Here is a 17,447-nt window from a genome sequence, read left to right as displayed (position 1 = left end):
GGTTCACTGAAGGGCTCTCGCTCTTCCATAGATACTAAATCTTCGGCACTTTCTAGATTTATCGGCGAAGGCGGTGGTGCAGGGTCGTTGCTCTCGTCGCAGTCATAAAATTGACAATCTTGACAGTTTTCAGACTCGGTCTCTCTTTTATCTTCGAACAATAAAATAGAGTCTGACTGTACCTCTGGTTCTGGTGACCTCTGCTTCAGCTCTGTAAAACAATTCTCAAAAAAGGTTGTATCTCTGGATATAAACATTTTTCGTGGGTAAGCAGGATCCCTAAATATATAAGTACCTGGATTTTCTGAATAACCTACGAAAATCGCTTCCTGTGCCTTGACATCTAATTTCCTTCTATGACACGAGGGTATATGGACAAGTGCTCTACATCCGAACACTTTCAGGTGACTAAGATCACCTCTACGACCATACCACCTGTCATAAGGAATTTGTCCACCTAAGGCTCAATGAGGAGACCTATTCTTTAGGTACACAGCAACTTGAAATGCATCTTCCCAGAATGCTTTCGACAGTGAGCTTTCAGCTAGCAACGTCCGCGCCTTCTCTGTAATCGAACGATGTGTGCGTTCCGCGACTCCAACCTGTTGAGGACTGTAAGGCGTCGTCGTTTGATGCTCGATACCTTTCGAAGCAAGATAATCAACAAACTCTTTATTAACGAACTCCTTACCTCCGTCAGTCCTAACCGCTTTTATTTTCTTGTCTAATTGATTTTCAACAAAAGTTTGAAACAGACAGAATTTATTTTTTACCTCTGTTTTGGAAGAAATGAAATAAGCAAACACCTTTCGCGTATAATCGTCTACTATCGTTAGCATGTACCTATTTCCTTGAAAAGAGGTTGTAGACACTGGTCCCATGAGATCCATATGGATCAGCTCTAACGGGGAAGTAGCCCTATTAAATGCTACCTTCTTGAAAGGTTTCCTCGCTTGTTTACCTTCCACGCAAGCGATGCAACTATTTTTATTTACTACTGAATACTTTACGCCTACCTCGTGATTCTTCAGTTGGTTCATGCCTATGCGACACAAATGTCCTAGCCTCTTATGCCAAAGTTGATAACTATCCTGACAGTCAGAGTGCATATCCTGTGTCATATAATTATCTGCCACATTCTCGGGAACATTGACAGCACCGTCTAAAACGTACAGTCCACCACAGGGCGAGGCATGAGCAACAGATTCACCTGTAAAACGAAAATTATCAGATTTATAAAAGTTACATCCATTAATATCAAAAACACATATAAAACCCTTTTGAACAGTTTTGTATACAGATAACAAATTAGCTTTTAAATCTGGTACAAAATCAATATCACTGATCTTGTTGACCACGTTCTCGGGTGTGTTTATTGATATGTTTCCAATTCCGCAGCACTTAATCTGTTCTCCGTTTGCGACAGTAACGGTACCTTGATTCTGTATCGTAAGACTCTGAAACCAATCTCGTCTAGAAGTCATGTGTCTAGTACAGCCCGAATCTACATAAATGATGTCCTTACTTGAGCTGCCAGAAGTATTAAGAGCTGTAAATGTCATATCGTTGACAGTTACCTCATTGGCTTTCTCCTTCTTGCCTCTCATCGGACAGTCTGGACGCTTATGTCCAGGCATCTTGCAGTCGTAACAAACCAGATCCTTCTTCTTTGACTTCGGCTTCCTTTTCGCATGAAAAACCGATTCTAATGGTGTAGCCGCATCCTTGGACATTTCATTTAGTAGTTTTGTCTTAACTAAGTCTGTAGTCACATCAACATTACAGTTTTCTAAAGCCATAATGAGAGGTTCGTATTTTGGAGTGAGACCTCCCAAAAGTATCGCAGCAATAGACTTATCCTCTAAAACTACATCTATATCCGCCAGATCCTGTGCGGTTGACATAACTGCGTTAATGTACAGTTCCATATTCGAAAAGTCCGACAGACTCAACCTGTACAATTTTCGCTCTAAAGCAAGTCTTCGTCCCATTCCCTTGTCCTCAAAAGCTTTCTGCAAAGATTTCCATGCTACGGCTGCGGTTTTCGCACATCTAACATGAATGATTGCCGCACCATCTACTGTCAAACATATCTTTGCCAGGGCTTTCGAATCTTTTCGTACCTTTGTAGAGGCAGGGGTCGTGTCTCCTTCAGGGTAGCCACCGATTGTCTCCCACAGATCCTCGTGCAATAGGTAATTGCGCATCTTAAATTTCCAAGCAGGGTATCCATCTTTGCTCCTCAGGCAAAACGATGGAATAGAGCTTGAACGGGAATTAGAAACACTCGAAGCATCTCCCGATTCGTGTGACATATTTACGATTTGTACTATTTCCAATCACACAAATACTACACCTCAATATTTTACGAAAATACACTTTACACTAAACTTTGCATTATAAATTAAAGCATTCGTGCTGATAACGTGTTGTAAAAATTAGGTATTTTGTAAAATAAAGTAAGAAAGAGATGTTTATGACACGAGTGTTTTATTCGAAGTAAGGTAACTAAGCAATTTTAAAATATTTTAAAATATATCAAAAATAGAAAATAGAAGACTTAATTAACGTTTGTCTACACAAAGAAGGTTACAAACTACAACACTTACTACCTGCTACCTGCAAGGCGTTCGAACGAGTATCGCCCTAATGGTAAAATTCCATTTCTAACCGCAGCTGCACTCCCGGTACTGAACGCGGCGCTGTCATTGTCAATTTCTATACTAAAATGAACAGTAATGCAGTTGTCGTTGGAAATGGACTGTCACCTTAAGCGTGGAACACCGCGAGCGCAGCGATTGTAGCTATGAACATTGTATTAGCGCAGGCAAGACGCACGGTAACTTAAAAACATTAATTCTAATATCATTCTGATGCCTTTTCACGTTCGAATTGATCTGTTAGTTTCATAGCTAATTAACTATCGCAAAATCCAATTAGGACTTAATTTAACAAGTAAATATATTGGTATTATTTGCACGACAGTTTACAAACACGTTTACAAGAGTTATTGGTAGTTATAGTTTAAGATAATACTGAAAAGGCTGCTATTGTAAACGTTGTTTCATAACTAAATGAGCTTTTTAGGGTTCTGTACCTCAAAGGGACAAAACGGAATCCTTATAGGATCACTCGTGCGTCTGTCTGTCTGTCCGTCTATCACAGTCTATTTTCTCGGAAACTACTGGACCAATTAAATTGAGATTTGGTACACATAATATGTAAATTAGTGACCCAAAGATGGACATTTTATACAATTTTAAAATACATAGGTTCGAAGTTATTTAAGAAAATAGCCAAAAAATGATCATTCCCCCCGCATTTATCTCCGAAACTACTGGGTCTAAAATTTTGAAAAAAATACACATAGTAGTTCTTTACCTATAGATGTCAGGAAAACCTATTACAAATGTGCAGTCAAGCGTGACTCGGACTTATGAACGGAACCCTAGAAATGCGAGTCCGACTCGCACTTGGCCGGTTTTTTTATCTACATAACAAATAGATCTTCAAAATTAGAAGGTAATATATAAAATTAAATATATTACAAAATTATAAAATTGTAAATGCATAATGAATTGATTGACGTAATAATGGAAGGGATGTTTACAAAAACAACATAACTGACTACACTGGTTGACACCTGAAACGATTAACAATGTTCTTAAAAAAGTGTCAACCGCTCTAAGCAGTTATGTTGTTTTTGTAAACATCCCTTCAATTACATGTTATTAGTACCTACCTATTGTAGTACCTACCAACACACATATATAATGTAACGACCTGAATTATAGAATATTCCATTGCCCTATAACTATGAGATTAATAATAAAATAGAATTTCACTTAACAGTCCACAGCAATTTCGGACGAATTTCACCTTCTCATATAATGGGAGATTCGTTCTCATTTTAAAACTACGTGTTTTATGAAACTTTGCACATACAATGAAATGAGGTACCTATATATGTATACTATGTATACTTATGCCTGTAAGCAGTTTATAAAGCTCCAGCTTACCTGATAAACGAAATAGAGCAAATACTGGTTTTGAATATAAAACTTAAATTTGCTTTATTTTTTAACTGTGGTATCTGAAACTACATAAACTATTTACAAGCATAAATATACCTTCTCGTATTGTAAGTACAACGTTACAGAGCAATCTAGATCGTCGTTTTAAAATGAGAGCGTAACTACGTTTGTATGGAGAACCGAGTTTGTTGTGGACTCTTAATGGAGGTACCCGATTACATTATAAATAGGTATTTAAGTATGGAAATGATAATAATACGTATATGCTAATTCGTCTCCGATATACCCGAAGGTTGTCTGGAAGAGATCGCTCTTAAGCAATAAGATCGCCTGTTGTTACCTCTATGCAATTCTTTGTTTATGTTACTGTACATTATTGTAAACTATGTGAGGTGTGCCATAAAGGGTATATTATTATATATATATTGTACTCTAAAAGCAAATGCATTTACTTACTCAACTCACCTTTTCATCGCACGTATAACCTGAAATAAAAACATAACATCATTACAAATGTAAAGCCAACACAGCGTCACATTAATAATTCGTTAGCACAAGATAAACTCTCGGGTCGGTATCGCTGGCAAAGCCGGGTGTTACGAAATCCGATTCGTCATAAAAGTATAATAATAGTGGGTCGGGGGTGCCGCTGCCGCAACGAGCGGTGACCTAGCGAGCGCGCGCCGCCGCGCCAGCGGCAGTCTTCACCCGAGCCTTCTAATGACCTCAAGCGTACACTGTTGCGCTAAACACAATTACTAAATCCCTAGTCACAACTAACCCCTCAAATTATTTAATTAACCTTATAAAAACGCGTGTACGACGGACAGGCGCACTTTGAGCGGCCGGCGGGCGGGTCGCGAAAATGGACCTTAACGCGATAGATATAACATCTATTCGCAATTAGCTGCAGTCGGATGCGTGTCGGCGCAAAGGCCTTGACAGGTGAGTCCTTTAAATAATTTTTCGATTAAGTTGACGTCGGTTATTGATCTTGCGGCTAATGTGGTGGATAAAAGAATAAAGTGTGAAGAGTTTTCATAAAGCTTTAAATACATACGTAATTTAATTATATTTTGTCAGTGCAAAAATGTGTAAGCCTACCTTAAAAATAAAACATCGCGTCCAAAAGTTGAAAGACGATTTATTATCTTGGGTATTTCCAAAGAAAGATTGACAATTTAAGCCACTTTTCGAACTAGCTTCTCAAGTGATAGATATTAAAGTGAAATTCGACAGCGATTTATATTGACAGTGAATTTATAATTTAGTCAATTACTGCAAAAATATTGTTGAATCGTATGTGCAAAGAAATACAATTCTCAGAAGACAGAATAACGGCCAATATTTTTAGTCATGTTTGTGTAGTGACTTCATTTTACTATATTTCGTGTCGCGAGAATTTTATCGTGGCTCTGAAATTCCAAAATAATGTATAGTCATGGTTTTATCGCTTAATACAAAACATCTGCATAGAGACCAGTAGGTAAATGCGTTCCAACATTATTAAATTCGTTCCTGATCTGATATTAGTCTCAGCGCATCTCATCTGATCTTGAGTATTTAAGTGCGAGAGAGAAGCACAGAGCCACCAGAGAGAGAAATTTCGCTGCAGCTGGTCATATTGCGAATAGTGAAACTATAGACTATTCGCCGCCTTACTTACTCGAACACGTGACTCGGTCATCATTTCTGCCGCAACAAAAATACAAATATAACAACCGGAAGTGACATTGGAAGATAAATTTTAACTAAATGAGTTTTCGAATGTCTTTTACGCTGGTTATGGGTGGTGATGTAGATAGCATCTGTCACTAAAGTAACGGGCGACAGAGTTCGGGAGGCACATTCAGACTTTAAAATATGATTTCAAAAGGTACCTTTCCCTAAAATAGTCTAGTGATTAAGATAATTTAAGGCTTATTTAAGATTGGTATCTTATATAAAATCTGAATATGGCATTAGTGTAGTTGTTAATTTATACTGGGAGAATTTTAATTCACAAATAATTAAGTAAATATAAAACATTAAATTAGTGGTTAACTACGTGTACGTGTGGGCCGAGCTGAGATAACAATCGTTAATAGAAAACGCCAATACACCTAAACTTAAAAAGTGACTAAAGTCACGTGACTTTTCATTGCAGCTATCATCCCGATACATTTTTTCTTTTCGTTTGGCGTTTGTTGATGTATACCATTATTATCGTGGCTCCCTGTGAATATATTGGGCCACTTGCGCGCTCCAGGGTTAGCTAACTAACTCAGGGTTAACCGTTTATACGGTACAGTTTTACCATGTATACGGTCAACTTCGAGTTAGTTGGGTAACCCAACGCGCAAGTGGCCCTAACGGCCTGATTCGAACTTTAAGATACGTCACTTTTGACACTGACATATCTAATCCATATCGTATCTAGACGTTATATTTCACGTATCTTAAAGTCCTAATCAGGCAGTGAGACAACTTAACTTTGGTTTTGACAACTTGACTTAGCCGCACATTATTTTTCAGGTAAACAAAATGTTCAATGGAATGTAAAAAACATTCAATAATGAAACTATGAAAAAGATTTTATGCTTCAAGACGAAGAAAAATGATCGTGATATTTTGCAAATTATTTCATTACTGTTGGTTCTACCCTCCGTTTCGCGAGGGCAGAATACCATGGCGTGCCCCGACTTAATGAGGGGTAACAAATGCTCGTGCTATACCTTTGAGGACGGTGAGACTTTTTTATTGACCCCGTAATACTTTATACTCCCGTTGTTTCGTAATTATTTTTACAGTTGGAATAACTACGGTTACATTGTTATTATACTTGGAAGAGAAAACTGTTAATAATTTATTCTTCAGTGTGTATAAATTCTATACTGAACTTTTCGTGGAATATATAATTATTTTGTTTTGACTTTTACATTATAAGTACGTTGCTTTGACATTACTCATACGGCATTATATTATTTAGTATAAGTGAATACTTAGTATAATATATTAAAACTGTCTCTATTTATTTAATGTAGGTATGCAAAGCTTTTTCTTTAAATAATTACAAACATGTTACATACATAATATATGCTTTATTCTATAAAAGTTCGTATCATGCGCTGTAAATTCTTAATTCTGTTCGGAATAATTTATTTTGCACTTGCTGAACTATAAATCGAGCTTTATTTTTGTGAACTACGATATACTAAAAATATTTTATTTTGCAGGTGTATTTCTCGACTGCCAAGACACCGTTTTGAAAGATGTTAAAAATGCATTGAAACTTATGTCGCACATCCACTCCCTGTCGATTTACGATCTCGATGACAACGAAGAGAGTTTAGGGGCTCACTTTATACCTCAAGGAGTGTGCATTAAACACATACACATATCGAGGACTAGCATTAGAGATATCGGTGACGACACATTCATGCCGCTGAGGAAGTGCCTTGAAACGCTAAGCATCGTGTCGAGCAAGCTAAAGTTCATGCCACAAAAAGTTTTCTCTGGCCTCCTAAAGCTCATATCCGTGGACCTAACTTTTAATTATATCGAAGATATACCCAGCTATAGCTTTTACGGTCTTCCGCTAATGAAATTGAATATGAAAGGAAATATGATACGTGATATATCGGAATCAGCCTTTTCTAGTTTAGAACTTTCTCTCTCGGAAATTGATTTGAGCGAAAACAACCTCACAACATTCCCAATAGCGTCGGTGGCGAAGTTGAGACATCTGCGCTCTTTAAGGCTAGCTTGGAATGAAATGTCTTTTTTCCCCGTCGTTGAGGATTCGGATTTAATCTCGCTGGAGTTTCTAGACTTGAATTCTAATAATTTTGAATTTATTTCGGAAGACTGTCTCAAATTTAGTCCGTCCCTCAAAATATTGTCTTTTCATTTTAATTTTATTCATAGTATACATTACCGAGCCTTTCAGTCCTTAGTTAATTTAGAGTCGATTGATTTGAGCCATAATAGATTAAAATTTTTGTCCCCCGATCTTTTTGAGAATAATAAAAAACTTCGCTTTATAGAACTGAGCTATAACCATTTACACCACATCCATGGTCTATTTTGCAACTTGTTATCTCTTAGTGAGGTTGTCTTGAGTCATAATAATATTCTAGATGTGCCAATAGATTCTTTTCTGAATTCAACTAATATAAGTATAATACATTTAGATGACAATTGCATAAGCAATATTCATAGTGAGAGTTTTAGTAATTTACTTAATCTTGCTAAGCTACAATTAGAATTTAACTATTTGAATAAAGTGCCACATGATATTTTTAGGAATAATAAGAATATAGTGAAATTAAGATTAGACAATAACAAATTTCTCAATATAGATAACAGCACATTAGGGTCCTTAGCAAGTCTGAATGAAATCAGACTGAACAATAATAAGCTTACAACGATTACAAAATACCAATTTGTAGAATCCTTAATGGTTGAAGAAATTCATTTGGATCATAATGAAATAAACTTTATCGAACCGGGAACATTTATTCATATGAGTAGATTAAAATACCTTAGCCTCAATAATAATTACTTGATAGACTTAAATGATATTCTGCCTAAAATAAATTCAAATCTACTAAAATTATACTTAGATTATAACTCTCTTCCTGGAATCAATAATTTTATGTTTCATTCTCAAAAGAAGCTAAACAAGTTACATTTAAAACACAACCATATAAAGTTTTTGAGAAGAAATACCTTACAAAATTTGACTTATCTTACACACATTGACTTAGGGAACAATGAACTTTCCTTTATAGAAGACTACTCATTCCAATATTTGAATTCAACGCGAAAACTAGATTTAAAACATAATCTATTAAGGAACATAACAAACTTTACGTTTTTCGGTTTGACTGAGTTAGAAGATTTAGATCTTTCAAATAATAAAATTTCATCGGTCTTCGACATGGCCTTTCATGCATTGAAAAAGTTGAGAAGCCTCAACTTGTCGTTCAATTCCATAAGAATGTTGCATAAAAATATGTTTCAGCAGGGTCTACCTTTAAGCTCGCTATACTTAGACAGCTGTGAAATACAGTTAATAGAAAACGAAACTTTCCAGGGTTTGAATAACCTCAAGACTCTATCTCTTAAAAATAATTCATTAAAATCAGGAGACTTGCTTTCCATTGAAGTTCCAGGGTTAAAATATCTGTCGCTCTCTTTCAATGTTCTAGACTTTTTACCACTAGAATCATTTTCCCTCCTGCCACTTTTAGAAGTCTTGTTATTGGAGCATTGTAATATTGAGCATATTTTTCAGGGTACTTTTAAATACAATAAAAAACTTTCAAGGTTGAATCTAGCTCAAAACATTATCAGTACAATACCGTCAACACTCTTTGAATTGCATAACACAGTTTCAGACTTAAATATTAGTAATAATTTCTTAGATTCGGTTCCGTACAATACAATCCATAATTTAACGAATCTTGAAAATTTAGACATTTCAGATAATCTTTTGCCAAAGGTCGAAATAAGCGGATTCGAAAAGTTAACTAATCTTAAATATTTGATTTTGAGAAAGAATGAAATTAAATCTGTTACAGCGAAAAAGAGGGTTACATTCAATGACTTGGTATCTTTAGATTTTAGTAGTAATAAACTAGAGCACTTGCCTCTTATTATGTTCGAGCTGTTTCCGAATTTGCAGAATGTTAACATTTCCGGTAACAACATAGTAAAGTTCGATTTTCTGTCATCCTTTAAGAAGTCCGGCATAGCACTGATAAACATTGATCTTAGCAATAACCCCGCCGTTTCTTGGACCGCTTCCAATAAATCTGATAACAATGCCTTAATAGCCAATGTATATGAATTACACATAAGCGCGACTAACATTTCAAATATAGATGATATTAAATTTGATAGATTTAGCAGCTTACAACATCTTTACTTGAATTACAATAAAATTAGACGTTTAACAGTGAGTCCGTTTTCAAAATTATCTTACTTAGAAACTTTGGATATGAGTTTTAATAAAATTTCTCAAATAAAAAGTAGTCATTTTCGTGGTTTACTAAAATTGCGATCGATATGCTTGTCCAACAATAACATCGAGTCAATAGAATCTTTCTCCGAAGATTTAGGGAATCTGAAGCTTTTAGATTTATCTCACAATAAACTACAAAATATACTGAATGAGGATTTAGTTCACTTGAAAGAACTTACTGTATTGTTCTTAGGCTACAATAATATAAAATATGTTTCGGCGACAGCTTTTAGGAATTTGAATAAAATTGTACAGATAGATTTCTCTCATAACAAACTTCAAATGCTTTCTTTGGAATTGTTGGTATCGGTAGAAAATCACGTGCAAGATATTGATATACAAGGTACTTACTAACTTTATTCCTTTTTATTACGTAGTTTGTAATAAATATTCAGCCGACTAATTTAAGTTTTTATTTCAGATAACCATTTAATATGCAACTGCGAACGGGACAATACATGGGTTTGGATACAAGATCACCCTAAAATAATAAAATCTAAAGCAGTAACGTGTATTCATAACGAATATCCCAAGGAAAAATGTGACGTCCCAATAATATCGCAGCTCTCTGTCGACAAACATAAAGATAACTCCGTATCCGTCTCGTGGTTTATCAGAAATCGTACGGCCATAAAAGCACTACAAATAATTTATTACAGCGAAGATATTCAATCTGATGTAAGTATTTCTCGGCTGTCATTTTGCTAATGTACGAGTATGTATATATTCTAATCTAACCATGTCGTGTTATATTCAACTTTTATTCAACAACAAAAAGTACCTACATACAGGTTGACTAATAACTTGACTATTCCTTGAAAGGGGTTAATTTGGAGCTCATTTGCAATGATTTGAGGCCGTCAGCCAAGGATCTAAATTCATTAGTTTTTAACGTACTCGAAATTCCAGTTTTTCTCGAAAAAAATCTGCATTCCGGACTAAAACTGGTAATTTTGGAAAAAGAATATTAACATTTAAATAGCAGAAACCGTTATAATGATAACATTGTTTTCTCAGAGATTTATATTTTTATTAATGACTGGTTGTATCTTCAGGTAAAATCGAAGTACTTAGAGAAAACTGAAGTGTCCTTTCACATACCGGATCTTGCACCAAATGTAAACTATGTAGTGTGCGTTATCACGCTACACGATGAGCCTCCCCTTCTCGATTTCGAAATTAAATCTGAGTTAAATGGGACTACAAATGTGGACACGAACCTCACCGCCAGACTGACACAGGACGTCGCCGAGGCTATACTCATGCGATCGCCTTCCAGCGAGTGCCTATCCTTCAACACTTTCAGAAAACCAGTATCAATAAAAACGAGACATCGCAAAGTATTTGACATTACCTTAATTCTTAATCGCCGAATGGGTTTAATCGTAGGCTGTTCACTAGGCTGCATTGTATTCTTTATAATGGTCTCCATTCTTTTATACACGAAAATTAAAGAAAGGAAACGTATTGCAAAATCCGACCCTAATTGGTCTGAAATGAATGACTTTCATTCAATTCACAGCAAGGAAGATATTATTCAAGATTCAACTACAGCTTCTACTGATAATATTTTATTAGGAATGGGAAAAAATAAGAAATAAATACTAGACCACCTTTTAATTCTATTCCCGAATAGTATGATAGTAAATAGTTATTTAGATTTATAGATCAGATATTATACAATTTGTAACTATAAAGAGGATCAATCAATTCTAAATTTAATTATATTCTATCAGTAGTTGCTTAGAAAGTGCTACATTCTACTTATAATATAGATTACCTTATTTCATAGTATTTAATAGGTACCAATAGATAGATAGGTAGTTGATTATACAATTATTTTAGTTACTAGAGTAGGCACTTTTGTCGTTGGCAGTTGAACTTTATTTGTATAAATTATTTGTTGACATATAATGTTTAATAGACTGTTACTCTAGTCACAATTAAATGCAAAAATACCTACAAGAATTTTATTTCTTATATTATATGTTATGAAACGCCTTAACATAAGTATTACATTTCTGAGAGTAAATTAAACATCATATTTGTAGCAGTTATAATACTGGTACCTACAGGCTTTGGTAAATACCTAAAAACAAATAAAGAGGATTTGACTTTTTGTTTATCCAACAAATCACATTGTTGGATAAACAAAATATCTGCTTGTTTATATCCATCTTTATATTACCATGTTTATAAAAAAACACTGATCTTGCTGTATCATTATAAAATTAAAGTGAAAAATGTTTATGCGTTGAAAATCGCTCTGCCCTCGCTTTTTTTTAATATCCGATACATATAGGTAAATTACAATCGTCTAACACGTCAATGTCTACTTGGTGTCAGCAATATATCTCTAAGGGAGTCATCACAATCGTATTAAGTGTTGTTCCCTAGAGAAATGTGCTAATGCAGCACTGCAGTATTGATACTAATGCGGTCGCGACAGTGGGTCTCCTGAGATAACGTAATGCATCTCAACCTCAGACCCGAGAAGATTATAAATAGACCGAAGATTGCATGAAAACCCAACTTTGTGAGAGGGTTATTAACCTATGAAATATGTAGTGACTCTTTCTCTATTTTCATGAAATGAGTCATTTAGGTGCATTTCATAAGCTATGAAACAATTTTCAAATCCCCTTAAAAGTGATCAAACCATTTGATGTAGTCCAAGGCCATATTTCTGTTCGTCAAGCGAGTTATATGCAAATTTCTTGCACTGCGCGAAATTGTAGTAGGTACCTACACTACACGCTATTTTTATTTATATGTTATTGAATAAGTCTGGAAATGGAACTATGGAGGGTCTGGAATTAACTGATAGAAGCGATCGTTTTTTTAGCGATAAGGCTGCCTGTTTTCTCTATGTATTATATAATCTGTATTTTCTATTAAATTAATGAAAATCTTTATTTCAAGCAACTAGTGGCCCATACATAAATACCTTAAAACTAGCTACTTACATATTATAAAACTAAACTCTACAAATCACATAATGATTCACATGAGGTATGCAATAATAGTTATTAACGACAAGTTTTGTTGTTTTCCAGCGGCAAAGCGGCATCGGCATAGCGGCAAGCAAGCGGCCGCTATGAAGTTCAGAATGGTCACATTTTTTCATAATATATCAGGTTCATAATACTTATGTGATGGCTTCCCATTTGCATACTTCAATTATCTTTAAACGTAAGAGTCGTTCTAGATCTGTGAATGTAACATACTACAGCTGTAGTGCATAATTTATGTTCCATCGTATTTTCACGGAAACTTACGAACTTACCTTGCTATTTCAGTCAGTCTCGGTACAAAAAGTACTGACATTGACTGAACTAGCATAACAAATACGAACGTTCCCGAGAAAATACGATGGAAAACAATTATGCACTACATCTGCATGTGAAGAGCAGTAGGCAGCAGAATTACAGATACTGGAAAGCTCTCCAGCAACATCTAAACAAAGCGACGCAACTACGATATCTCATCAAACTTAACAAGACAATACGGGATAGATCTGTAGGATTTGCAAGCTTCTCGCAGATCTAGATAGTCTACGATATCCTATTGTGAATCTTCCTTCGGACTAGGACATTTATGATAGGAGGTACCATCACGCTCCGCGATTTTTGCGCCATTTAGGTTCCTAGCTACTCGTAAATTGGCTGTTCAATACTTACGCCATACAATTCGAATTTACCTTCTTTGCCACGGCTCATGAGAGCCTGGTGTCCGCTTGACAACTAATCCCATGATTTGACGTAGGCACTAGTTTTTACGAAAGCGGCTGCCATCTGACCTTCCAACCCAGAGGGTAAACTAGGCCTTATTGGGATTAGTCCGGTTTCCGCACGATGTTTTCCTTCACCGTAAAGCGACTGGTAAATAGCAAATGATATTTCGTACATAAGTTCCGAAAAACTCATTGGTACGAGCCGGGGTTTGAACCCGCGAGTCCCGCGACCTCCAGATTGCAAGTCGCACGCTCTCATACAATTCCAATTTACTAATAACCCTAAATGGCATAACAATCCCGTGTCACGTACATTAAATATAAATCGGTTGTTAGTTACCATTGTCACCATATTTAGAAAAGAAAATGTGATTCCAATTCGATTTGAAAATCATCGTGACGCTGTATACATGTGACTCTGTGAATGTGCTCTAAAAGGATGTTTTTAATATCATTCAGACATAACAAAATGGAGGTTTGAGAATAAAGCACATAGAGAGAAGACCCTTTTCAGACGCCTGTCACAGAAAAGGATATTATTAAAGTAATGCTCGCACATTTTGTCAAAATGTTGATCTTTCAGCAGTAAATATTCACTTTCGGAAATAAAGGGAGGTTATTGCATCAACGGAAAGGCGCCCACTGGAAAAAAAAGGCCGACAACGACAGCCACTGCTCTCCACCATCGGTTTCCTAACTACATCGCAGCCTGAATAATCTGCGTCTTATATGAATAAATACATACATAATAAAATAAAAATAAAAATCAGTAAAACAGCGATCTTAATGTCTTTTCGATCGTAGGCAGCTCGTGGCAACTAGGTCATAGCAATACCATACTATACACACAGAAAGACAAACGAGTCGTCTTATCAGGGTTTCGTTCTGTTTTCCTTTTACATCAAAAGGAATCCTGAATGTTAAGTAAACTAATATTGGAGACAGTAGTCATGGTGTTGGACATGTGAGAGGTTTCATGTGACTACTGCTGCTACTTTAAGGTCACATTCGGATAGCAACTGCAGCTGCACTATTGTTGCGACGTTACCGCTGCGGGGTACTGCGACATTACTGTTGATACCGTCGCAGTATTTCTGTCAATTTTTTTTTAATTGGTGGCGTTCGCCGGCGCAATTATGCTATTTAATCTGACACTCATTTGAACAAGAATTTTGTTACTTACAGCGCCTGCGTCAAGGCCTTAGCAGTAATGCACCTGACGTTGCCATCAAACTGTCACGTTTAGAATTAAATAAGAAAATAAATAACTGTTGTAGGAAAGAAATGCCACACCTAAATATCACCTGGATAATTCAACGTGACTAAATAAAACTGCACGGTTACAAATTTTACAGTATGTAAATAAGGTGCACGGGGTAACTTAGACAGCGGGGTAATTTAACCAGGTAATCGAAATATCTTCCATGCTTTACATTATTAACTAGAGATCCATATAAATCCAGATAGTGAAAAAGATGTGTTGTGTGTGACTTTAGTTAATAATGTAAAATATGGAAGATATTTCATTTAGTTTAAATTACCCCGCAGTCTAAATTGGGGCCCTTATAAACAAAAGCTTTATTCACTTTTAAGATAAGTTAGGTAATTTTATGTGCCTGAGTATGTCAATTGTTTTTAACTTAAAACATTTTCCTTAGAGCTACTATATTAAAATCTAAAAACCTGCTGCTGTTTTCGCCATCGCATTTTATGTAAGATTTCTCAAAGTAAAAGCTTTAAAAATTGCTTGTTCTCTAAAGCAAAACGCTACCTCGTCCACTTTACCGGCACTTGCTCTAAATCGTAAACCTCAAGTTAAAACTGGCTGAATATTTCTCTTTATTCCATTTATTTTATTCGCCGTGGACATTTCCATGTTTTCTGAAACATCTCGTTGATGCATCGTGACGTCACTAGTGTGTTATGAAAATCGCACTTGACCTAATTCCGGTCTCCGGAGACGTTCCGGCGCCGCTCTAGTTTTAAAGGTCTTCTAATTATAATTTTGACTTTAATGTATCCGCGTAAAGCTAATTTATCTGGCCATCCATTATTATCAAAGTTAATGGGGTTTTGTTTCATTTAGTATTTTGTTAAAAACATAAAAACTTAAGAGGAAAGTGCACGACGGAAATTCTTTGAATATTGACATTATGGAAAATATTTTCTACAAATGTTATGTAATTAGGTATATAACCATAGCTATGCCCGTACGTTTGATTTTTTAAATATGAGTTATGAGCGAAAAAAATTGATGCCTAACATATTTTAGGACGCTAATTTTTTTAGTAGGCAAGTTATTTCAGTTTTTTATGTAATTTACAAATTTAGTCAAAATCCTCTATCCTATCCTTAAATTGACGAAGGGATATCCCACCGGGACATCCCGGGGATGTCATTTCAGTAAAAAATTATATGTAACCCTTTTAAATTACCCTTTTAACTTTATTAATTAAGCCATAAGGACGTATCATAATAAAATTTGATCGGAAGCCAGGGTCGAACAAGCATAGGTACTTAGATAGCTCAGTTCCATCTACGCGGTAATAACGATTTTATCTATGTCTGGTAAATCGAAAAAATATTCTTATTTACATGCGCCTTGTATTAATTCACTGCTAATAATATGTAAACTATCTCATTATTTGCCAACGAATGTTATGTAGGTAATATTTATCTATGTTATAATATTTTTATTTAGACATGTTTTTTTAGTGATTCGGTTAAGTTATGCTCTAATGTAAGGGGAAGACAAACAAATTATAGCCAGCATTTTATTAATGGAGTATGATACCTCTGGGTATGATGCTTTATGCACATTAGCGTCCCACCCCCTCCCCCTGACGCAATTGACAAGCTTTTACCATGAAATATGTCCCGGTTGACGGTTTTTTTTTTAATTTTTGAGAAAAGTGTTAGAGTTAGGAAAAAAATGTCTAGGTAAGAAAATAATCCTTAATAAATTTTAAACAAAAAAGGTTATTTGCAATTTTTTGGTAGGTCGTAGGTAGGTCAGGGGGAGGGGGTGGGACGGCAGTGTGCGTAAAGCACCATACCCAAAGGTATCATACTACATTCATAAAATGCTGGCTATAATAAGTTTTTCAAAAAACACAATTTGACCGAATCATAAACGTTCCTAATAAATTCCATGAGAAAATTACGTTTCTGTTACTAATAATATAGTTATTCGAATAATTTCCCATGTGAGCTACTTAATATTAAATTCCTCTCGTGCCATTTTAACGTGATAAAATGTTACATCGCTTATATTTTTTAATATTACTATATTAAAAATATTTTAAAGGAAATCCACGTGTACTGGGTTGAAATGTGAAATATATATTATATGATATACATTAACAGCATATTAGGAGTAATCGGAATTTCACGCGATACGACAGTATATAAGCTTTTATAAAAACTTTTTGCAAAAAAACGTTTATTAAAAATGTTAACGTTTTTATAATAAATTAAACCGTTGAGTTTTCATTGTTTAACTACATCAAAGCATACAGGACCTATAGCTATAACTATGCAAAGTAATCTGAATTTGTTTAATGTCAGGGGTAAGAAAAGTATAGTATTTTATATATGTGTTTCTCTTGCCCCGGTGTTTCTCTTATCCCATCTAACCTTGAAAGATTTTTAAAGTACCCAAATTCCAAACATA

General features: G+C 35.2%; 1 protein-coding gene across 1 annotated transcript; it reads left to right on the top strand.

The window, feature by feature from the left end:
* Positions 1-4,647: 4,647 nt before the first annotated feature.
* On the top strand, positions 4,648-12,003 carry LOC134664605 (slit homolog 1 protein-like). Its single transcript, XM_063521335.1, has 5 exons — positions 4,648-4,979; positions 6,549-6,759; positions 7,250-10,384; positions 10,463-10,719; positions 11,097-12,003. The coding sequence occupies exons 2-5, from the start codon at positions 6,597-6,599 to the stop codon at positions 11,640-11,642; spliced, it is 4,101 nt and encodes a 1,366-aa protein (XP_063377405.1). The 5' UTR covers positions 4,648-4,979; positions 6,549-6,596; the 3' UTR covers positions 11,643-12,003.
* The last annotated feature ends 5,444 nt before the right edge of the window (positions 12,004-17,447 follow it).

This window comes from Cydia fagiglandana, chromosome 5, assembly GCF_963556715.1.
Source record: "Cydia fagiglandana chromosome 5, ilCydFagi1.1, whole genome shotgun sequence".
NCBI lineage: Eukaryota > Metazoa > Arthropoda > Insecta > Lepidoptera > Tortricidae > Cydia > Cydia fagiglandana.
The sequence above is the reverse complement of the archived record's forward strand: the minus strand, read 5'-3'. Positions and strand labels throughout refer to the sequence as shown.